General features: G+C 40.7%; 1 protein-coding gene across 10 annotated transcripts in view; it reads right to left on the bottom strand.

The window, feature by feature from the left end:
* Positions 1–679: 679 nt before the first annotated feature.
* LOC138805266 (death domain-containing protein CRADD) overlaps positions 680–25,298 on the bottom strand; it is a 189,675-nt gene continuing 165,056 nt past the window's right edge. For 6 of the 10 annotated variants that reach the window (XM_069990057.1, XM_069990031.1, XM_069990012.1 and 3 more), the window contains one exon: positions 680–1,824. In XM_069990057.1, coding sequence (XP_069846158.1) covers positions 1,523–1,824 — 302 coding nt within the window. In that variant the 3' untranslated portion in view covers positions 680–1,522. The remainder of the gene's footprint in view (positions 1,825–25,298) is intronic. The other 4 variants (XM_069989988.1, XM_069989998.1, XM_069990006.1 and 1 more) reach the window with 2 other exon arrangements.

The following is a 25,298-nucleotide window of genomic DNA, read 5'->3' as shown; positions in this document are numbered from 1 at the left end:
CTTATCATTTCCCAAGAGTTAACTACTGACATCATTGCTAAAATGATAAGAAAGATCTTGGCAGTAGGTAGAATCATTTGCTCATTCCACCAATGAGGAAACAGGCTTAATGAAGGCAACTTTCCCAAGGTGATACAGCTGTGTGGGAGGAGGACTAGAGCTCCTTGGATGAGCAGGAGTGTGTGTATGGGGGGGAGCACAGCCAGGAATGGCAGCTGACAGCCACGACCTGTGTGAAAGACAAATTCTAGCTCGTTCACCCCAGACAGAACAATCCATCTCCACAGGAGGCCACTGCTCTTGCCCACGTGTTCACAGGTTGTTGAGAAGTTTAAACAAGATCACATCCACATCAGGCTTTGAACATGGGAGAGCATGCTAGGAATAAAATGTCTGCACACCTGCCAGCAGACTATTTTTAGTCATTCAAGCATCAAGGGAAAGATGATACTCCCTTTGTCTCCCAAGTTCATGCTTGAAATTAACAGCACAGGATTATCTTAAACTGTTCAAAAAAGGAAGGGCCTGGGGACGCAGGTTGGTCCTTTGCAAGAAGCTTCTTATCCATGCTTAATACAGACATCCTGTCTGAATCACTTACCTTGATGGTGTGTATGGGGGTGGGGGGGAGTAACAATTTTACTCTTAATGTCTCTTCTGTTCTAACTAAATGCCTACTGAAATTTTATGCCTGCCATCTATGCAATACAAAAGTGAGAAAAAAACACACACTGCTTTCTCATGAAAGGGGCATATTATATAATAATTCACATTTTATTATCATCATCATTATGAATAACAAAGTCCACAGTTCTGTTTCCAGGTGACGTAAAAGCAGATATCTTTGTAGACAGTACACTTGCATGCACTGTGGTAACATGTAGTTGTTGTGTTTCTGTTTGGTTATTTGTTTAATTTATTTTCATTAATTACCTTTTCATCACAAGGTATTTTTCTGGGGGACCCACTATGATTTACGATCTATTAAAAGACAATCACACAGTTTTAAACTGCACAATTACAACAATGCAGATTTTTGGTGTTGTTGTTATTGGTTCTTGAGCTTGAACTCAGGGTCTAGGTGTTATCCTTGAGCTTCTTTTGCTCAAGGCTAGCATTCTACCACTTGGGCCATGGTGCCACTTCTAGCTTTTTTCTTAGTAGTTTATTAGAGATAAGAGTCTCACAAACTTTTCTGCCCAGGCTGGCTTTGAATCATGATCCTCAGATCTTAACCTCCTGAGTAGCTAGGATTAAAGGTGTGATGCCACCAGTGTACACAATGATGAAATCATTAAGTAATTAAAAACAATGGATGGCAGCACCAATGTGCTGTACTGAGTAACCTGCCCTGTTAAGTAATATCAACAGAAACCCTGTTTTCTCTTTCCATCTATTATCATAATAATCTTATTTGGTTATTGAAAGCATTAATCAGACAAGAAACCACCTGCTCCAAGTGAACACTGGGACTGAGCTTGTGTGACTTGGGGGCCCACTCCCCAGTAGGTGCTGGGTGACATCACTCCAGCATGTGCTGGAGCACAGAGGGGTCCACTTCCATGGCTTCAAGACCCTTGTGCAAGCTCAGGAAGGTAGCCTGTCTCCCAAAGCGCTGCCTCCAGCGGACAAAGGCCTCAACTACCTGCGACTGCACGTTGTGGGGGTTGTTGGCCTTACAGCGGTAGATGTCGGTTTGAGTCAGTCCCAGGGACAGCACTACTGGCTCCCACTCTGGACCTAGCCTCTGGGCAAGCTGGTTAATCTGACGGTCTGAAGGGGAGCTGTTGAGGAGGTGTGCAGGAATCCCAGCCATCCGGTCACCTGAGGAGGAGAAAGATTCACAGGTGAGTCAAGCAAGCTAACACCTCAGACAGGGCAGTTATGAGCAGGGTGGGGAGGGATGACACCTCCATGTGGAAGGTACCAGCCACGCTGGAAGCTGCTCAGTACACCATCATGCTTTATGGCTTCAGAAATGACACATAGAGCCAGATGCCGGTGGTGCATGCCTGTAATCCTAACTACTCAGGAGGCTGAGATTCAAACTCAGCATCCCATGGGACTTTTATCTCCCATTAAAAGCCAGTAGTGGAGCTGTGGCTCAAGCAGTAGAGCACTCAAGTGGCAGAGTGCTAGCATGAGCAAAACAATCTCAACGACAGTGTCCAGGCCCTGAGTTCAAGCCCCAAGACCCCGACACACATATAAAAAAGAAATGTCACCTAGCATCTATGAAAATGTTTACTGCAGAAAATTTGAAGAGAAGATAAAAGATAAACTCTCTACCAGAGACCTCTGGTGATAGTAATTTAGACTATTTCCTCTCTTTAATATGCAAATGATACACTGAGGAAAATACATAAAAGCTACATTGAGTTTACTGCTTTGTCATAGGCTTCTTTTGCTTCCACTGTTTTACTAAAGGTCCAGCCAGGAGTTCTAGGGGATTTCAGAATTGCGGCAGGCATTGATTCATTTGGGCCCAGGCCTCTGGGCCTGCAGGGATCCTGAACAAAACTAGATTCTCCACGGGAAGGACCCCTTCCCCTCTTCTCTCCTGGCTTCTTCAACATGAAACATTACCAAGAAAATGTATGGCTGCTAAAGAAGCAAAGCTCAGAGCCCTGCTGAGAGAAACTAATCTGCAGAGGCCACAGGCCATAGTAAGAGTGGAGAGCAAGGCCAGTCCTAGCAGGGTAGGTCATAGTTCTAGTCTTCGTTTTTGAGGAGCCACATACTCATTTCCATAGTGGCTGCACTACTTTACAATTTCCACCAACTGTGTAAAAGGATTCCTTTTCCTCCCGCATCTGCACCAGCATTCTGATTGGAGTGGGATGGACGCTAGCATAGTTTTGTTTTTTTATGGATAAGAATAGTAAACATTTCTTTATTAGGCAAATATGTTTATTTTTTATTAGAAAAAATATGTCATACAAAAGTAAAATTATTCCATGTCGGCAATATTTTTCCACAGAAACTCTAACCATTGATTTGATATAGCAATAGACTAAGGAAGAAATCCATTCTCTTCATAGATGTAAAAAAAAAAAGCATTTAATGGAGATTGACATCTACTGATGACTTAAAAAATATTTCTTTAAGAACTCTGAATATGGGGAACTTTCTTAAGATGGTTAAATCAGTGAAAACCTTCAATAAACATTTACTTTAATGGAGCACATAGCAAAGCATTTCTGTTTAGGGGAATAAAGTGAAGATGATATCTGTCATTATTGTCATGGAAAGAAAGATTAGAAATCCTGACCGGTTCAAAAAAGAGAGAAGACAATTAGGTATGAGCATCTGCAGGGAAGATATAAAACTATCACTATTTTCAGATATATGATCCAATATGTAGAAAAAGACCATGAGTAACATATAACCAGTTGAATAAGAGGACTAAGCAAAATTGCCTGATACAAAAGTTCAGATGTAAACAAAACAATAAACCCATGTTTCAACATTACAGTAATAATTAAATATAAAATACAATAAAATAAACTAAGCACTGAGAAATATAAAGGATGTGAAATTCAATTAGGAAAGGTTATATAAGACCTCAATGTGGGAAATCAAATTGAAATTTAAAAGACGAAACAAGTGCTGAATAAAAGAAGAGTCATTCATGTGCTAAATGAGATGACACTGTTTTAACATAAAGTTATCATTCTTTTAAGGACAATTACAATTTCATAATGGAAAAGACTAGGAGTTTCTCCAAACTAGGAAAAACTTGCTAATTATATATAGAAAAAGAAAATAGGATTTAGACATCATACTATAAACAGTGACAGATTCCTTGAAGATAAAGTCCCAAACTAAAATATAAAGTTAGTAGAAATTAATGTGGGAGTATTTTATAACCTGTGGCAGGAAGTGATTTTTAAAGTTAATCTCTCCAAAGATAAATTTTTAACATCAAAATGAAAGATTTCTGTGCAACAAAGGAGACTATTATTCATGCTGATAGAGCAAAATGAGAAAGAAACTCACTATTGTTTAAAACTAACAAGAGCATACTATTAGTCTAAGGTCCTCCTGGAAATGAAGAGGAAGATCAGAACTTTCATAGGAAAAAAGATAAAGGTACAAATAGGTGGCTCAAATGAGAGGAATCATAAAAGCAAGCATATGAAGGGATGCTGAAACGTCAAAATTTCAGAAACTAAAGTGCAAACAAGTCATTTTATGTGCACAAATATGTGGACAATATCATTCTGGCAGTGTCAGACAGGTGGTGGGAATAAAGACTAGGCAGTCATTCTAGATGGCAAGCTGGAAAAAATTAAAGTACTATATAATCTTGTTCCTAGTTACAAATGTCCAAGAAAAATTCTGAAAAGACACATAGGGGACATGAATAAAGTTTGTGTGCTAGCTTCATTATTTGTGCCTGCATATGTACATACACCTTATAACCCAAATATATTTTATATAGTATATTGATGATTAGTATATATGATAAGTATACATATTAGATGTTATAGTACTATAATTATATATTAATATAATTACATATAAATACCAATATTATATATTATACTATATAATATTACACATAGCAATACAATTATTATATATAATAATGCAATCTCTACATAAGTATCATATAGATATCACATGATACATATTCTTTTTTTTGGGTGGGGGTCCAGTCGTGGGGCCTGAACTCTGGGCCTGGGTGCTGTCCTTCAGCTCTTCAGCTTAAGGCTAGCGCTCTACCACTTGAGACACAGCACCACTTCCAGCTTTTTTCTTTTTTTGCTTATGTGGTGCTGAGGAATCGAACCCAGGGCCTTATGCATGCAAGGTAAGTGCTCTACCACTGAGCCACCTTCCCAGCCCCATATTCTTATATAATATAAACATTTTATAGATATTACATTTATAATATTTTAATATATACTTATAATACTGCTTATAGTGCTATCAAGTATATATAAAGTATTTATTTTACAATGTTTATGTGTATGTTAGTCAGTCTATCATGGCTATGACCAAATATGTGAGTCAAATAATTTACGTGAAGATTTACTTTGCTCACAGTTTCTGAGCTGTCATTCCATTGTGGTAGGGAAGGCATGATGGAACTCATGGCAGCCAGGAAGCAGACAGAAGGAATCCAGGACTCCTAAGGACACGTCTCCAGTCACCCTACTTTTTTCAACTAAACCCCGTCTCCTACATTTCACTACTTCTCCATAATGTCATCCTTTTATGAGTCCATAAAAGGTCAGAATCCTAATGATCAGCTGGTAACTAAGTCCTCAATATATGAGCCAGTGGGGAACATGTCATATTCAAACCATAATTATGTGTATGCGTATACACACACATACATACATACATACACATATACATACATACACACATATAATGTAACCTATTCATGATGGGTCACGTATATGACTTTATATGAGGTAACATTGGAAGTAAGGAGGTAGCAGCAATCTAAATGCTCATCACTAGGAGTAACAGAAACGAATATGAAAGCACTTTGGAATACTGGCAGAGTTAGAAAGGATGGCTTCCACAGGATACAGAACAACAATGTAAGACAAAGAATGAAATCCATAAAAATACCAATTAAAAATAATATCCAAATGTCACTCAAAAAGACACATACCAATGGCTCAACCCTGGTAGTTCTAGCTACTGAGGAGGCTAAGATCCAGAGGGTCACAGTTTGAGGCCAGCTTTAGCAGAAAAGTCCATCCGATTTTTAAAAAACTAATAAAAACCCAAGCTAGAGGAATGGTTTCAATAATAAGGGTGCCAGCTGTACTCAAATCCAGCAAGCATGAGGCCCTGAGTTCAAACCTGGCTACTAGCAAAAAATAAAAAAGCACAAACAAATAAAAGAATATGTATTCAAACAAATAGCTATGTCATAAGAGGAGAATGGAAATGGAAATGAAAGCAAATGAATGAAAAGGAGAAAAGCTTTTCATAGAAAAAGTAATGAAATACAATAGTTCGTAAGGTAAGCATAAAGAATGGGGAAAAAAGAGACAAGAAGGCAGGAAAAAAAGAAAGGAGAAGAGGGAGGGAAAGGGAAGGAAAGATTGGATGAAGGGCAAGAACTACAACTCAGCAATCTCCTCCAAGGCAAGACAGGGAGCTTATCTGTGTTGGGCGGCAAGCACAGGGATGGGCTCTGCTGGGTTAGCTAACCTCTGGCCACCTTTTAGGATTCAAGTGTCAACCCTTTCCCTAGAGAAAAAACATCCCCTCGGCCAAGGGATTGGCTATCTAGAGAGGAAAGAAAAGAACTTTGAAAAGAAGGGGAAAACTGGGAAAGAGTAAGGAACGAGGTGACATTGTTGAAAAAAAAAAAATGTAGCCAGGTGCCAGTGGCTCACGCCTGTAATCCTAGCTACTCAGGAGGCTGAGATCTGAGGACTGCGGTTCAAAGCCAACCCGGACTGGAAAGTCTGTGACACTCTTATCTCCAATAAACCACTAGAAAACTGGAAGTGGCATTGTGGCTCAAGTGGTAGAGCACTCACCTTGATCTGAAGAGCGCAGGGACAGTGCCCAGGTCCACAGTTCAAGCCCCACGACAGACAAAAAAAAATGTACTCATTACCTGATTTATGTTAACTGTAACTCCTCTGAATATCACCTTTATAATGACAATAAAATTAAAAAGTAAAAGAAAAAAAGTCAAGCCAGTGAAATGCTGGTGATTTGCGATTGTTCGACAGAACAGAAAAGAAAACCATTGGCAGTCTTGGTTCTGCTAGGTAATCCTACAGAACAATCTGTTTTGCTCCTACAGAACAATCTGTTTTGCTCCAAGAGTGGAGAAGTCACCTGGTCTTTCTGAAATTGATTTCCAGGATGATGAAGTGGCAGACTACTCCACAGAACAAAGCCATGTTGCAAAATATAAATAAATCCTACTTACTATAATAAAAGATTTGATTTGACTGGCAAGTCTGGAAAGTTAAACAGCAAAATTGATAGCAATAATTGAATCCTTAATGAAATTAACAAGCAGGAAGGAAGGCACCCTCTGGGCTACTGACTAGCAGACTTGGGCATTAGCTACACTTAAGCCTGTCACTAGCTAGCCCTGGAGCTTGGGATACGCCATTCAGTTTTCTCAGACTGCTTCCTCATTGGTGAAAGATTAAAGCATCTAGGGTTTCATTTAGGTGTAATATGTTATGCTATCATTTCCAAGCACTTTTATTATCTTCTACTGCTCTTACGCTTTTTGACTTCTCAGTAAGTCAATAATGAATGATTAGTGCATCATTTTTCTTCATGTTTCCTAAGACAGAATCAAGCTTTTGGGGAGTTTAGTAATAGTTTTCTTTCCTTATTTCCTTCCTTCCTTCCTTCCTTCTTTCCTTCTTTCCTTCCTTCCTGCCTGCCTGCCTGCCTGCCTGCCTTCTTTCCTCCGTTTTTTCCCTCCTTCCCTCCCTTTTTGCTTATCTATTTCTGCTTTGTAAAGACCATACGTAGAAACTTAGCTTTCTGAAAAAAACAAAACAGTGAAATGAGTTCTTGGTACAATAATTTTCTTTTCAAAACAGTCTAAAACACTTTAGAGGTCCATGTGACAGCTTGCTGGGGAGTCATTTTTCTCGTACTCCTGCAGGGACATGACACCGTTCCAGCAATTTCTTTAAACACATCAGCCTTGATCTGTAGACACTTGTTACAGCTGTTCCATCTTTGCTGCTGCAGTAGACAGCAGCCCCACAAACTCACTCCTGCTTACATCCAATGCAGAACATAAACTCCTCACTTCTAAGGGAGTTTTTGGTCCACCTTGCTCAGGGATACATTCCAGTGTGGCTAAAATAGTGCCTCTATATCACATTCATTCATCAGATATTTGTTACATAAAGACATCAATGACAAGAATGTCATTCAATTATAGTCTGCTCATTTAGCAATGATCAGCTCCAGTGTACCAAGTGCTCATATTCTAGCTTACTTAAAACTTGAAACTCTAAGAAATTATATAATCTAGGAGGGAATAGAAAGTTAAAAATGGATTTAAGACACAAACTCCACTTAGTAAAATGTTGTGTAAATTAAAGGAAGGCAACCACCACTATTATAAAATTATTCACAATGAGATCTTCATCCCTCCCACATATACACTTAATTTGAAAGAGAAAAGAAGTACCTTAAGATGACTTCTGAGTAAATGTGGCACAATGAAACGACTCCATAGCCTCCATCTCCCCTCCCCCAATACTTAAGGAAATGAGTGAACAAAAAATAAAAACAAAAAAAGCAGAAAAGATGGCAGACTCACCTTCCAATCCCTACCTTCCCAAAACTATCAATTCCTTAACAAAAGCTCACTCCAATTTTTTCACGCCAGTATTTTCAAATCTGGAGAGGAACAAATTAAGGTCTTTGTTTGCTTGCTTGTTTTTACTGTGTTTCTTTTTTTCTTTTTTGACCTCAGTAGAACGGGGATGTAACTTGGGGGCTGCAAAGGTCAGATATGTGAGCAATGAGTCCTGACCATTTGTGGCAGAATGGAAAGACATCTCACATTGTTCTGAGAGAAAGTACCCAGCACAGGTGCTACAGTGCTGCCCCACAAGCTATTGTAACAAGCGATTGACAAGTCAACAGTATAAGCAAAACTGGGCTAGACAAACATTTCTTATTGTGAAAAGATGTTTATCTTTAGTTCAGAAATTCTTTAATTAGTTTCTTTTTATATGTGATGATTTAAAATTTGAGAATTAGAATGTATCGTGTAATCCGATTCTCTAGTTCATCACTTTAAATACTTGGCCATGACTACATCCCCTGATCCCACTTCCCACTTCATTAAAGCACTTCTGCCTGTTTGTCTGTCTGTCCATCTATCTAGTGTTTATTTATCAGTGCATACACTGACCCATCCATCTTCTTATCTGCAAACATGCTTAAGGTTAATGAGACTTATTTCTGAGTGAAAGAATTTGTAATATTTTGCTGTGCCCACTTTTTCATTGTTTGAATCTCTTTAAATGAACATTATCATTTTTGTAACACAGTCAAATTATGAGAACTCAAATGAATGAAAAGCAATAGCTGGCTTTCTATCCTTAAACCTTAAGAGCATTGGATACTGAAAAGATAAACTACTTTTTGTATGATTACAGAAAAAGAAAGGGATTAAAAATAGAAAAACCAGCAGGCGCTGGTGGCTCACACCTGTAATCCTAGCTATTCAGGAGGCTGAGATCTGAGGATCACGGTTCAAAGCCAGCCTGGGCAGGAAAGTCCATGAGACTCTTATCTCCAATAAACCACCATAAAACCAGAAGTGAAGCTGTGGCTCAAGCGGTAAAGTGCTTGCCTTGAGCTGAAGAGTACAGGGACAATACCCAAGCTCAGAGTTCAATTCCCCACGACTGACAACAACAACAACAACAACAACTGATACTTAGTGATCACTTTATATCGTTTGAAACTATGAAACAAGTAAATGCTAAATATGGCACTTGTACATCTGATAAATCATGAAGAGTGGCAGAAGTTCTGGTACATGTTGTTGGCTTAAATAAGAGCATTCATTTTTGTTTTACCAAGTTTTAAAAATCTTTAATACCATTTTTAAGATAGTTGCTGATAGCAATCAGGACAGATGACATGCTTTCTTATTCAATATGCAGCTGTTGACTGAGTCTACCGGAGATGCTCTTATGGATACAGGCTTGATTCCCATTATTATAAAAACATGTACATTAGAATACAAAAGTGCACCTTACAAATGATAAAGAAAAAAAACTCTAATCAGTGTTGACTGACTCACTATACACTATGAAGACAGTGCTGAGTGCTGATAAGACTTTTGAGAAGGACCATGAAAAAATTATAATTACTTTTTATTATAAGAAGGAAAAAAGTGGGCTGGGAAGGTGGCTCAGTGGTAGAGCGCTTGCCTTGCATGCATGAGGCCCTGCGTTCGATTCCTCAGCACCACGTAAGCAGAAAAAATAAAAAAGCCAGAAGTGGTGCTGTGGCTCAAGTGGTAGAGCGCTAGCCTTGCGCTGAAGAGCTGAGGGACAGTGCCCAGGCCCAGAGTTCAGGCTCCACGACCGGATCCCCCCCTCCTCAAAAAAGAAAGAAGGAAAAAATTGAAGGTTTGAATAGATAATATTAAGTACATCAACAATATCATAAAATATAATTTTGGGTATTGTTTTCAGGAGGAATGGTATATAAAAACAAAAGTGCCTTCCAACACATGGAAGTCATGTGACCCTACTTCTAATATTTTACAATCACAAATTCAGTGGTAAATGGAAAAAAAAACCATTTGGTTTGTAGAAACATGTACTGTGTAGCTTACTACCTTCAGAGACAAATTCCAGGATCCCTCGTCACTTGGCGAGAAGGCATAGCTAATCACATAGTCCTCAACATCAGAGACACCACCACTTCTTCCCAGACAATACAGAAGACACCAGGAATTCCTTTATATGGAATTACTCTGCTGGGGATTGAGCTCAGTCAGGACTGTGTGAGTGCAGATTCCTCCCTTAGCAGTACTCAGTACCAACTCCTACTTTCAAGGATACAGCCCAAGTTAGTAAGTTTGGTGCATCTTACAAAAGGATCTCAGAAATAAAAGTGAAAGGCTCATGATTAACAAATAGTCTTTGAATCTCTTTGTTAACATTCAAAATATTAAAGTTGATTTCTAGACTATGTACATATACATGTGTGTATGTATATAAACATATACATATACATACTTCAGAAGCTGTGAGAAAGTGAAAGGAAAGCTTAACAAAGTAGTAAATGTTTACTACAATGTTATTTTATCTTATTTATTTATTTATTTTTATTTTTTATTTTTTTGGGTCCGGTCATGGGGCCTGAACTCTGGGCCTGGGCGCTGTCCCTCAGCTCTTCAGCTCAAGGCTAGCGCTCTACCACTTGAGCCACAGCGCCACTTCCGGCTTTTTTTTTTTTTGCTTATGTGGTGCTGAGGAATCGAACCCAGGGGCTCATGCATATAAGGCAAGCGCTCTACCACTAAGCCATTTTCCCAGCCCCCTTATTTATCTTTTTATCCTATTTTATTTTAATCCTAATTAGCAATTACTACACTGATTTCATGTTCCACTAAGTTTGACTAGTACTATTCTGGTGAACATTAGGCTGCTGATTTCTATTCTAAGCTCAATCATTAGTTCTCATGTCAGCTCCTCAGAGAATCCTGTGGGACTTTTCCAACCGTAATCAGCCCTGCTTTTCTTAGAGTCTGAAATGAGTGGTCAGAGTCAGGAGACAGTAGTAGGTTGTATGGAGATGCCTCTCCATGCTATCTAAGCCCCACATGGAAGCAGGAGGGCCTAGAGCCCAGGAGAGGAAGGCTCCTCCATCCCTGATAGCCTGGGTACCCAAAACTTCCTGGCACATCATGAATGCTCCATAGCAATAGTTGAAATAAATCCTTTAGGGAGCTGATGAAAGAGCTGACCCTGAAAGCAAATAAAATTGTCCATCCATCAGAGGCTGAACTTTGGTAGCCAATAGACTGAATTTGGCCCATGGATGTGTTTTGTTTGGCCTAGGCCATTGAAAAAAAAATACAGAGACAGCACTTGAAAATTGAGAGCTTTCACAAAATTCCAGATTTGTGGCCTTACTTGTCAGCTCATTAGAATCTTCCTTCATTCTTATTAACCTGCTCCCCTTGGCCCCATACCATACCTCTAAAAGCCCAGTTACCAGGAAGCTTCCCTATGCCCAGGACTCCATTGTGCAACAGAGATTTGATGTGAGCCTCCTGTACCAAATAATGGGAGAAAACCCCATGGAGCACCAATCCAATGATTGGTGCATGCACCTCCAGTCAGGCAGGGGACGGGGGCATGGCAGTGGGCTCCTTGTTACTCAAGGCAACACAGACCTTCCCAACTATCTGCGGTTTTCTTCCCCCCCTCCCCCCCCCCCCCGGGTGAAAGGCTGCCTGAGACAGTTATGTTTATTCCTCCCTTTCTGGAGGAGATGAAAAAAGGGTGAAATCATAGGAAATCAGGACCAGAATTAGAACATTTTATTTTTCCTTGTATCCTTTGGCATCAAATAATACCATTTTGCAAGGTGCATTTTTAATAACTTGGGAGTAACTCTGGAAAATGGTTTAAAGGTTGTATTAGTCTCAAAAATGCCAGTTACTCTGATATAACAATGTGTTTCTTTCATGGATATATTCCCTTGAAAGCCCAATTACTCCCTATCAAAATCTTAGCATATCTTAAAATAGAAATTGACAAGGTGATTCTAAATTTTGTAAGGAAAGAACCTAAATGGCCAAAATAATTCTGAAAATATAACACAGTTGGAGAAATTATAATACCTAGTTTCAAACTTCATGGTATAGCTCCAGAAGGTATGACCATAGGTATTTGTAAAACAATAGAGATCAATGGAACGGATTGAAGTCCAGAAATAGATCCACATCTCCACATCAATATAGTCAACTGGTTCTTGACAAAGGTACAAAGGGAATACAAAGAATAGTCAAAAAAGAATACCAAAACAGTTGGCTATCCAGATGCACATATATCAAGAAGAATTTCAACCCACTCCTCATACACACATGCACACGAAAGTAACTCAAATGGACCACAGACTCAAATGGAAAACTTAAAACTATAAAACTTCTAGAAGAAAATATAGGCAAAATATTTGCGATCTTAGCTTAGGCAAAATTATTCAGCTGCATATCCATAAAAGAATAAATTGATAAAAACTAGATGTTAAACAAAATTTGAAAGTTCTTCTCTTTGAAAATCACTACATAAGGTGAAAAGACAAACCACACACTTGGAGAAGATATTTGTAAATCATATATGTGTATGATTTAAAAGGATTAATATTCAATATATGCAAATAATTTTCAAAGCTATATAGAAAAACTCAATTTTTAAAACAGGCAAAAATTTGGACCAATATTTTAGCTAAGAAAACACGTTCATGAAAGTATATGAAAAGACACCCAGCAATAGCCAATACAGAAATGCAAATCAGTTCCATCATGCAGTACCAGAGCTGCATGTTAGAATAACTGCCAGTCAGAAGGACAAAATACCATATGATTCTCTGTATGGGAGGTATGTAGCATGTTTAGTTCATAAAAAGGAAAAACAGTGGTTATTTGGAGCTGGGTTCAACAAATATATCTCAGCCATGAGATAAATATGTTTTAGAGAACTGTTGAACATTGTACCAATAGTAAATAATGCCGTGTTATATAGATCTCATGTTGTTACACAACTTTAATGGTTACAATTTAGGAGGCAGATATACAATGTTGATAAGGCTATGGAAGAACAGAAATTCTCATACACAGCTGGTTAGATCCGAAAGAGAGCAGGCTACTTTGAAAAAAGGTCTGGCAGTCCCTTAACAGGGCAACCATGTACCTGCTGTTCTGCTGTGCTTAACGCAGAAAAGGAGCTGTGTCCATGCAAAGGCTTACACAGATGTCCTCAGCAGCTTCCTCTGCAATGCACAGCAACACATGTGGTAGCAGGTGAATAAAGTGCACGATGAAGCACTTGTGCAATAACAACCTATGAAATATGGACGTGTGCCTCAACATGGAAGGAACTGAAAATTATTATGCTGAGTCAAAGAAGCCAGACAAATAGAGAACTGTAGGGCTCTATTTATGTGAAATTCTAGAAAATGAACTAACAGAATGACAGACAGCAGATCAGTGTTTGCCCTGGGGGGGGGGGGAGATACTTACAAAGGACTATGAGAAAAGTTTTGGAAATGGCATACAGGCTCATTATTCTGATGGTGGTCTATATATGTATCAAAATGGGACCTGAAGAATATGCACAGCATATTGTATGTTGGTTATACCTCAACAAAGCTGTGTTTTGTTTGATTCAATTGTGCTGGTCCCTTCTTCTCCCTGACCCCACTTCAAATGCTCAATTTTTACCATTGTGTATAGCTTTCATCTAGTTATTAAATTGTGTGCCATATAAAACTGCCAACATTCTATTATGTCTAATATTTATATACTTTAATGGTAGTTTCAGGTAGTCAACCGTAGACATGTTCGCCAGCCACACCTGACTGAGGGCTGGGGATTGTTGACCCCTGCTGTGGCTGAGGGAAGGAAGCCCTGGCTGGCTGTTAGGTCTGCTTAAGCAGCTGGAAGCAAGGCTGTGGGCCCTGCTTTACAGCTTCATCCTTCCATACACTGGAAATCACTCAAATACCCAGTGCTACAAAGCTCCTATTCTGCATAGTTTTAAAACTTCCCACCTGAAAAGTATCTTTCAAAGCAACAGAAACATATCCATAGGCTGCTGGAATCACAGGGTATAACTTTGAAAATGTAAAAAAGTATTAAACATTTAAGACAGTCATAAATCACAGTAGAACTCTGATTCCTGACATCTCTCAGAGGAAAATTTCCAAAGGCTGCAGCACTTTCAAAAATATTATGTGCTCTGGCTCCAGCCTTGGCCGCTTTTCCCTTGAAACAACAAAAAGTATCATGCCAGCTATTAAAGGCGGTCTTGTTATATAATGCAGTTAATCTCACATACTCTTCCCTGTGGGATTTAACCCAAGTTTCACAGTGGTCTATTTTATTTAGCATTGATAGTTTTATTCGTTTCTTATTAAAGTGATCTTTCCACAAAATTGGCTGCTCTCTCAGCCTTGGCTGGAGAAGGAAGAATATCTGAATTTAAAAACCTGTGCAACAGATGGACCTCAGTTACAAGGAGTATCTCTGGCTTCACAAGTTTCTCATAGAAGCAGGTGTCAAGTATGCTAATAAGTTCTGGGCTTTTGGATTTTTCCTGAAGATAGTTCCTGCACTTTATGAGCATAAAAGTACAGCGTTCTAAATACTTGCCAGAGTCTAAGGAAGTATTTGTCTCACTTGTCCATTTCCAAGTAACTGTGCTCTCACTAATGGAAAAACAAAACCATCAAGGATTTGGAAGAGGCGGGAGGGGGATGTGTTACTGACATGCCTGTCCTCCCCTGTGAACAGGGTCCCTGCCATCACAGGGTCTGAAAAGTCAAGGAGAGATGTACTGGACATCTTGTTTGCCCTTCCATGGTACCCTGGCTCTTTCTTCTACTAGAAAGTTGCTGAGAATGAGCTATGTACAAGCTCTCATGGCCCAATATTATTACTCTTCAGCTCTTCAGACTAGGCTTAGCCAACCCTGTCTTCTCTCCTCGCTGCTATATGGATAATGGAGAAGATGTACAAGGAAATTCATTTCCTTTCCACTGTGACAGATACAAGCTTAGAAATAGTTTAAACAAAGCTCTCTGGTTTCTGAATAATGATGGAAGTGCATACTCTCCTGGAATCAATTGCATGCTTAAAACCATGGTGACAAAATGGGTACTATCAGCATCCTTTTTTATAAAAAGGATATTATTAGCCTTAGGAAGAATGATTTGTCCCAACTCACTCAGTAAGTGACCAGGGCTGGTTTCAAATCCAGGTCTGTCTAAGGTAGTATCTGTGTTCTTCCAGATGAGTCTCTGTGCTTAGCTCAGGCTCTGCTGATTAGAGAATGTTCACAAATCCCCCAAACAAAGGATTACTGGGGAGCAATTTCAGACTAGTTCAGGTATAATTCTCAGAGATGCAGAGACACCTGCAGAACAGCCGAGGCAGAGTCCATGTGCAAAAGGATTGCTGCAGAGAACTCTGAAGGCTTCTTGAATTCATTCTGTGGCCCCAGGACCTTGGAGGGAAGTGCCCTGGTCAAGTGGCTTAGAGAGTAGATGCCCTTTAACAATCATATCTGTAACAAAAGCCAACTTTCATGGTTGATTTAGAATCTATCCCTTACCTGCCTGGTAATGTCTAATTGCTTGGGAAAATAATGTGAATATGTAATTGGCAAAAGAAACCACTGTGTGAGCTGCTCCCATTCTCCCCAACATGCTCCACTTTGTCCAATGGCAGCGTCCACCTTCTGCAAGCCAATCACATTCCTTGCACCTTCTTCCCTATGTAGAAGACCCGGGTACTACCAACAGCAGCTAAATTCTGATAAATTAACAAATGCTCATAAATGCTACACTGCCTAGAAGAGTGCCTTTAGGAACACCTCAGCAGAAGGCTAGATGCTAGCTTCAGCTATTTTTCAGTACTCGGCTTCTTACATTTTGACTTTATGATGAGCAGATATACGATGCATTCAAATTTAGAATTTGGATCTTTTCCTGGGCTAGTGATATGTGATATAGTCCTCTCCTGAGACAAGGAGCAGTGGCAGGAAACCGCAGCTCTCAGCCACACTGTCTTAAGGGGAAACACCTGAAGCTCTATGGTGACCGTTTCTGCTAAGTTGTGATGCTCAGTAGGTAAAGTGTATTAAATGCATTGGCAACTTAGGATATTTTTAACTTAGGATGAATTCATTAGGATGTAAGTTTTACTCTAAGTTGAGGATCGCCCATAGTTCTGGAAATAACCTGAATTCTGAAAAATACAGTCTTCAAAGTCACTTTCAAATTTTCCTTCTGCAGCTGCAAGGTATTTCTTTTAAAAAGAAAGAAACAAACCAGAAAATCCCATGCCATATTCTCTTAGCTTACTTCCTGGTGGCATTTTTGTGAGTATGTTCCAGAGAGCATAGAAGCAGCTTTTATGGTTAGAAAATTGAAGTGCTATCAAACTTAGGAAATTATAGGGATGAAAAACAAAACCACATATCTACATATGTCCCATCTGCTTTTAGTTTTGTGTTTTGCACAATGGATTCCTGGAAGCATTGGAGAGTAGGCTGAGACGCCATCAGTGAGAAAGAGGTACGTCCTCACAGTGGCCCAGAGATGGCATCAAGGTGGGTGAAGAGACAGGCCTCCACCAACTCCAGACAGGGTTTCCAGGAAACAGCAATGCAGGGTATTGCAAATAAAAACACGACACATATCCAATTGGAGCCAGTGTTTTGGAACATGGTGAAAAGCAACTTTCCACTCGCTGGGGAAATGCCACCTATTTCATTACTGTGTCAGCTTGGGTCACAGTGTCCTCCACAACTCAGCATTTTCCCTGCAGACAGAAGTTGCTCCCAAGCTGCTCCAACTATAGACGCTCTGCTGTTTGACAAGTGCTGGCCTGCACAGCTGGGTTTTTCTGTTGGGAGCTCCTTACAGCAAATCTCTTTAGACCTCTCCAGTCTAACAGCTCCACTTCTCTTTCCTCTGACTCTTCCCACCTCCACGACCTCCTCCATTATCTCCTTGGAGCCTCTTATACAATCATTATCTCCACTTCTGCCTGAGCCTACAAGGTAAAGGGCCTCTCTTTTAAAAAGGGACAGACAGAGATGAGCACAGCAATGATTCACACTCCAAACAAATAAATTCCTCAACTGAAGAGGTATTATAACCAGCCAACGTTCTTTGGCTGAAAGGACTGAGTGGTAGAAAATTCTTAAAAGAAATAGAAAAAAACATTAAAATACATATCTAAGGGTTCATTTCCCTAACATCACATTATCTGACCTTTTCTGCTTGACTCATACATATACTAGATAATGCAAATAAGGGAAACCATGGGACCTATGTTTCTTTGGGCCTGGCTTACGTCACTTAATATAATTTTTTCCAAGTTTTTCCATTTCCTAACAAATGGGGCAAATGAACCCTTAGATATGTATTTTAATTTTTTTTCTTTCATGCATGTGTTTCTAACGCATTTATAAGATTATTTCTTTGTTGCTTTGTATGCCCCTCCCCCACAGTATAACCCCTGCTTTCACTATATTTGATGTCAGTATAACTTGTGGAGGAGATGTGAAAAAACAAGTCATTTAAGGATATAGGTGGACCTGTTGCAACAATGAGAAGGACAAGTTGTCATGTCAAAAACGAGCTTTACAATGTCGGTGCGGGGGGGCGGGGGGGGGGGAAGGGGGGAAGATTGGGATGGGGGGAGGGGGGAGGCTGGGAAGGGATGGGAAGGGTAAACAAAGGAGGAGGCTGCAATGCTTGGTAAGAAATGTACGCATTATCCTGCCCATGTAATTGTAACCCCTCTGTACAGTATGTTCACAAATAAAATAAAATAAAATTTAAAAAGAAATAGAAAAAAAGTAAAAAAGAAAAACAAAAGCTATACCTATTGATTCAACCAATTAATGGAAGTATACCATCAGCAGAAGTTAACAAAAACATATTTTTGTCCAAGGGAAGAAATGAAAGGCAATCATGAGACTTATTGATTTTTTCTAAAGGCAGAAAAACAGGTAAGAATCCCTGGGATTCTAAAAATAAAATCAACAATGTGAGACTACTCTGAAATGAGTACATTTCATTTGCATAAATCATCATGCTCATTAGTCTGCTGTTATAAGGAGATGACAATCCATGAAATCGTAAATCTGATTTCCATTTCTGAGCAATGACTCAGAAATTTGAAGAGAATATGATTTCTACATCCATGTCCCAAGGAGGACATTTCTCTTACTGATAGAACATTTTAATTACATTGCTAATTACTCTGCTAATGTATGCAGAATTATTGGATATAGTTAAACTCAGATACAAGAACTACTATTAAACATTCCTGGACTCCAGTGGTAAACAAAAAAGAATAATCTAATAGACAAAACTCAGAAGACGAATATTAGTGGCTCAGAGCTCCCGCCCATGGCTTCTCTTTGGGAAATTGTTCCATCAATCCTTTTTCCTCCTCAAAAATAGCTGAACCCTCTAGATGTTATACCGAAGCCCAAGACTGCCACAAGGCTAAGGTCCAAATTATTCATGACCTGGAGTAGTCTTCATCTCTTGGTTTTGTGGCAATGGTTCACTGTGGCACAAAGAAGACGTGATAGTCAGATCTGGGAGTTGCCAAGATTAATTTCCCTAAAACATAACGTAATCTCCTTCTCAAAGGAATCCAAGAAGACTTTTGATAAGGCACTCAAGGCTCTGGGGCTGTGGTTTACCCCAGTTCCTCTTGATGAGTCAAAGCCATTGCTCACTACAGCAAAATTGGGAATATTTTTACAGTGATGGACTTGCCTACAGTAATTGTTGGGGAATGGCAGTGATGGTGGTGTGGTATGGGACACAGAGACCAAAGATTTGCCTTTCCATCCTTTTCCTGTAGACTGATTCATCGCTGTCTACATCACCATTCCTATGGTAGCAGCCCAGCTGGCTCCACATATTTCTGCAACATTGCAACAAAAAGAGTATAGTCTAGATTTTATCTTCCCTGTAATTTTTAATCCTCCCTATTTCTCATCCTTCCTTATTTGTGCTATTGTCTTATGCAGAGTTAGGAGCATCCTTATACACCACCATGGCACTCCAAACCATATGTTCTAGCCCTCATGTGGTCAAACATAAAAGCAAAAATAATTAAAAGATAGGCTTACTAGCAATCAAAGCAGGAAGAAAAAAAATAAAGTTGTATAGTGTGTTTCCAGTGCAGAGAGCAGGGACCCGGGATTGGAAACCATGAAATGACTCATAATCCACTACATAGACTAGAAATTCATGAACCTTTCTAACCCTACCTTTCATACTTGTAACATACATGGGACCATACAGCTCAGGAAGTGTGGCCTGGTCAAGACTATAAATATGAATGTAAAGCATGAAGCAACAGGGGCCAGGAGAACCAGCCTAAGGGGAGCAGCTGCCACCCTAGAAGGAGGGTCCAGTATCTCCACATCGTCTAAACTTGGAGAAACCCAAAATACATATTTGAGGTAAAATTTCTTAGTTTTAAGTAGGACCAACCAATGAAAAAAATTAAAGATACTGTGTGACCTAAACACAAAGTATTAGGCTGGCTGGCTGTAGCCCTGAGTGTGTAGTTTGTGACCTCTGCACTAGACAGATTTTCTAAGTTCTCTTCAAGAGCTAATATTCTATAATCTGTCCAAGAGCACATGTCCCAGAGAGTTGGGATTTGGCTTGAAGTCAAGGGCTGCAGGAAACAAACAAAAAACTAGGGACAGAGTTGATCCTGGAGATCAAAATTATATGATCAAGATTCTAAAATTATTATAGATTCAAAATTATTCTGACTACTATAGGAAAGATGATCTGGAAAGAAGGTCACTACACATAAGCAGATAGGCAAATCCCAGGGTACCTACTGATAGCAACTAAATAGAATCGGATACCGGGCTATAGATTTTCAGTGGCTGGGTGTGGTATAGAAGTATACTCTTTCTACTCCAGATTCACCAAGTGAGAAAGGAGTTAGAAGGAATAAACAGGCTTGGGGGTGGAGGAGGAATATACTTTGTTTCTCCAGCCTTTCCTGGGGACTATACTTTCTCTACTCTAAGATACTCATTTGGTTTTCTGGCTTTAAGGCAAGAATATAACAGACGGATGGTTAGGAAGTTATTACTGAGATGGGGTGAGGATAGTCCTTGAAGCAGAATGCCAGCACTGGCTATGGAGAAAAGTGAGCTTCTCTAACCTATACTGAAGAGGGAATGGGCATCTGCTGTGACTGGTTAACTATGGGAGCAAGGCAGAGATGACAGGAAAAATGATAGTCTGTCAAGTTTCTATCTTGAGTAACCTGTGGCTGGCATTGCCATTATGGGTATTGAAACAGAAAAGACCAGAGGTAGGGGCTGGGAAGGTGGCTCAGTGGTAGAGCGCTTGCCTTGCATGCATGAGGCCCTAGGTTCGATTCCTCAGCACCACATAAGCAAAAAGAAAAAAAGCCGGAAGTGGCTCTGTGGCTCAAGTGGTAGAGCGCTAGCCTTGAGCTGAAGAGCTGAGGAACAGCGCCCAGGGCCAGAGTTCAGGCCCCACGGCAGGATCCACAAAAAAAAAAAAAAAAGGGGACCAGAGGTAGAGCTGCTGGAAGTGAGATTCAAAGAAGATGCCTGAGAAATATCACAGTGAAAATGTAAAGTAGATAATTAGAGATGAAGAACCTACATAACTCCAGATTAGAGAATTCCATTTGAACTCTACAGTTTTCTTTGCCTGTTCATTTTCAAAGTCCTTTTTTGGGGGGGCGAGAGGAAGGTAAACTGAGTTCAGCAGATGTTAACCTATATATTGATGTACTTTTCCATCACTAACTTTATCAGTTATCTAGTATAATCTACTCTCTGCTCCCAGTCTTGTGCTTTGTGAAAATACTTATATATCATGCTTACCCCCACTAAGCAATGTTTTTTGGGTTTTTTTGGGGGGGTGAAAATACCATACAGAGGGGTTACAATTACATGGGCAAGTTTATCTGTTCAATTTTATCCTCTATTAACATCTCTATGAGAATCACATTATCTTCACGCTCTACCACTTGAGCCACAGTGCCATTTCCGGTTTTCTGGTAGTTAGTTGGAGATAAGAGTCTCACAATGTTCCTGCCCAGGCTGGCTTTGAACTGAGATCCTCAGATCTCAGCCTCCTGAGTAGCTAGGATTATAGGTGAGAGCCACAGGCACCCGGCTATCTTCGCTTTCTTAAACAGGAAACTGAAGCACAGAGGTGAGATAATCTGCCTAAGGCCATTAGGTCAGAGTACTCTAGCTATATTTGAATCTAGTCAATGTGGCTCTGGACTCAATACTTTTAGAAACCACATTGCCTTCCGCTGCCTCTTCAAACCAGAGGTGATGGCTCCTTTTAGTCTCTTTCTTCCACATAAACACCTCCGTTCCTCATTTGAGTTGGTTTTTAGACTCTTCGTTAGTGTTTTCCTCACATGAACTGCTTTCTTCGTGTCCCCCTTTTTCCCCATTAGCTTGATTTCCCTGCTCTTGAACCCACCAGGCCATTGGCTTGAACCATGTGTATATATATATATGATGAATGTGTCTTCTCTTGTGGATGAAGGCAGGAAGCAAGCCTGTTTATTCCTTCTGAATCCTTTACAAGGCTGCCAAGAGTGTGCACAGAGTAAGCCCTCATAGACAGCCAGGCCAGGCCAAGTAGGGATAATAGGCCTGCCCATGTGGATAACATGAGTCTGCTGGGAATATACTTTTATCTGTCACAACCCTAATTAAGGGAAAAGGCCTTATTTTGTAAAATATTGGCCTGTGGCTAGAAATGTCAACATAATGAATTGGCTAATTGTTCCCTCTTGCTGCAGATCTTTGGCAGCACTGTCTCTAGGTCACAGCACCAAATCCAAAAGGTCCCTTCCTTGTCTGCACCCTAGATATGACTGACCTTGTTTTATGGCAAGGCTTCTGGGGTCAAACCACCTCCCATAGATTTTGATCTTGTTCTGTCTTGTGGGAGTCTTCTGAAGCCCGGGCCCTGCCCCCCTTCTACCCTCAACCCTTGTCTTTCACCTTGTGGCTTTCCTTCCTGTCCTGTTCTCCAAGGTGTAAGGTCCATTCTTGGATGGCCAGCAGACACTGCCCAGTACCTGTGTTACCTAGGCAACTGGGACACCTGGAAGAGGTCATATCTGCATCCGCTGATTCATCATCTGATTCAGATGTGACCACACCTTTCTCCCACCTGGTCCCACCTCTTACCTGGTCCCACTTCCCTTTACCTGGACACGCCTCTCCCAGCCCCTACCCTATACAAGGCCTAACCCAGGGCCAGACCTCTCTTTTGTTAGCCACGTGGAGTGCCAACCTTGCCTGGTCCCAGCAGGTCTACTGAATAAACCTATCCCTTACCTGAATACCACATGCATGGTGATGTTCTTACTCAGCTACCTCTTTTTAAAAACCTAACACAAGGGCTGTGTGAGTTGGTCAGAGAATAGTCATTCTCTGCTCCCAGCTAGAGGCCTGGCAGTCAGTGGGTGGCTCCCAGTGCCCAATCTGCTCCTCCCCCACATTTCCCTAAAGAGTACAGGTCTTTCTAACTCAGCAGACTCAGCATGCCTTTCTCCTCTAACTTCTCTCATTCCTATACCCACTAAATTGGCCTATGGATGGAGTCTAACTGGAAGACCTGGGTCACCAGGCACCTCCCCATTCAGGAAACAGAGGCCTCAGGCAACTTGACCTCTAGATAAAATCAGTAATAAGAATTGCACCTAAGGAAGCCAGGCATGGCAACTCACACCTAGCTACTGGGGAGGATGAGGGTTCAAACTTGGGCAAAAAGGTATGCGATGGGCTGGGAAGGTGGCTTAGTGGTAGAGTGCTTGCTCCGTATGCAGGAGGCCCTGGGTTCTATTCTTTAGCACCACATAAGCAGAAAAAGCCAGAAGTGGCGCTGTGGCTCAAGTGGTAGAGCACTGGCCTTGAGCTGAAGAGTTGAGGGATAGCGCCCAGGCCCAGAGTTGAAGCCCCATGACCAGCAAAAAAAAAAAAAAAAGGTATGCTACCCCATCTTAATAAAACCTTCATTCTAACTATATGGAAAGCATAAATAGAAAGATCATGGTTCAGGCAAGCTCAGGCAAAAACTGAGACACTCTTCAAACAATAACAAGAACAAAAAAAGCTGATGGTATCGTTCAAGTGATAAAGTATCTACTGAGCAAGGACAAGGCCTTGAGTTCAAACCCCAGGCAAAGAATTAAAAAAGAGTGCCCACAAGAAGGAGCTAGGGGGGCTGGGAAGGTGGCTCAGTGGTAGAGCGCTTGCCTTGCATGCCTGAGGCCCTGGGTTCGATTCCTCAGCACCACATAAGCAAAAAGAAAAAAGCTGGAAGTGGCACTGTGGCTCAACTGGTAGAGCACTAGCCTTGAGCTGAAGAGCTGAGGGACAGCGCCCAGGCCCAGAGTTCAGGCTCCATGACCGGACACCCCCCCCCCAAAAAAAGAAGGAGCTAGGGAGGGATCATAGGGAGGCATTAGAAGAGACTGCCTTTTTAAAAAACACTTTTGTATCATGTCATCTTTAAATATAAATATTTCATTTCTCAGTAATAATCTACCCAATTGATTCTGTCACATTTCACATTACACAAATATCCTAACTAGACTAAGGAGAAATGGATCTCTGAGAACATGTGAGAAAATAATTAGATTTGTTTAGCAATGCTTTGTTCATAGTCTCCTGAGTCATCAGCATGAGGCAAGGTAACCAAATCTTCATGGGCAGGGAGAATAAAAACGAAACACACATGAAAATTAGACTTGTCTTCTAAGGTGTCTTGCCAGTGACCATAGCCAGTAGAAGCCCAGAGGCTCAGGGAATTAGTAGCAGGCATGTCAAAGAAGCTGAGTCTCTTAGCGACTTGCTTTATGCTTTTAGGGTACTTCTAATAGTATACCCCAAAATTTCTAGGCCATCACAGCTGGAGTTAAACTCAGTGCAACACTTGTCTCCAACTATAGTGTTTACTTTCAGAGTTTGGCCTTTGCTGTCTCCACAGGCATCTAGGGTTCTGGCTGGGGACGGAGGCAGTATTCAGATCCCTCAAACAAGTTAAATTACGTTCAAGCCGCATTCTCACTGGGCAACTCCACTTGTATGGTGTATTTTGTGGGAATATGGACTCTACTCATTTCACTTCAAACCCATATGAGTAGAAGCTGACTCTTCTCCATTTCCCCACCTCCCAATACTGCTGGTCTCCCAAGGGGAAATACAGTCAGCTCTGTGGAGAATTTGTCCATAGAAGAACAATCTGCACATGCCACAAAACTGGATCCTGTCTGAATGACAGTAGAGAGAGGAAAACAGTATGTCTACAGTCGGCAACAAAGTATGGCTTGTACTTTGTGGTTGGAACTGACCCAGGAGGGATTGGGCAGGCAATTGAGAAACTTCTGCAGGCCACTAGGCACTGACAACCAGTTCTGCTGCCCTCACTTGCCCTTTGCTGCCTCCCCTGTCTATTTAGGCTTTCTGTCTGGGAACAACATCCTTAGCAACAAGTCTGGTCATCGCCTGTGATACTCTTAATGGCAGGGGGAAAGGTAGATCTCGCTGGTTCTGGATTCCAATATGTTCTCATAATCCCCCAGAAATGCCTTTGTTCAAGCATATTCTTCTCATCACTCGGGTAGCTCTAAGATCATGCTACTTCCCACTTCTGCTGCTCAGCATCACTCTCTTCCTCAGGCTGGCATGCCATGCCAGCAAGTGCCCCTTGTTGCTGGCATTGGGATCACTGATGTCCCCTTGGCTCTGAGATCATCTGCTACACCTCCCATGCATGAACCAGAGAACTCAACCTAAAATAGTGAGAGAGGTAGGGAACAAGGAACACACTGAACCAGGCATTAGGATTTCCAGCAGGCATGTATAATGTGGATGTGTGAGAAGACATACAGACACAGATGTGTAAAGGAAAAAGAAATACCATGGAAAGAAAGAAAGTTCTTACCCCAACTTTCCTGATTACTGGCAATTCCATGTGCCTGAAGTGAGCCAAGAAAAAAGTACCCA

This window comes from Dipodomys merriami, unplaced genomic scaffold, assembly GCF_024711535.1.
Source record: "Dipodomys merriami isolate MVZ:Mamm:240054 unplaced genomic scaffold, mDipMer1.0.p SCAF_10, whole genome shotgun sequence".
NCBI lineage: Eukaryota > Metazoa > Chordata > Mammalia > Rodentia > Heteromyidae > Dipodomys > Dipodomys merriami.
The sequence above is the reverse complement of the archived record's forward strand: the minus strand, read 5'-3'. Positions and strand labels throughout refer to the sequence as shown.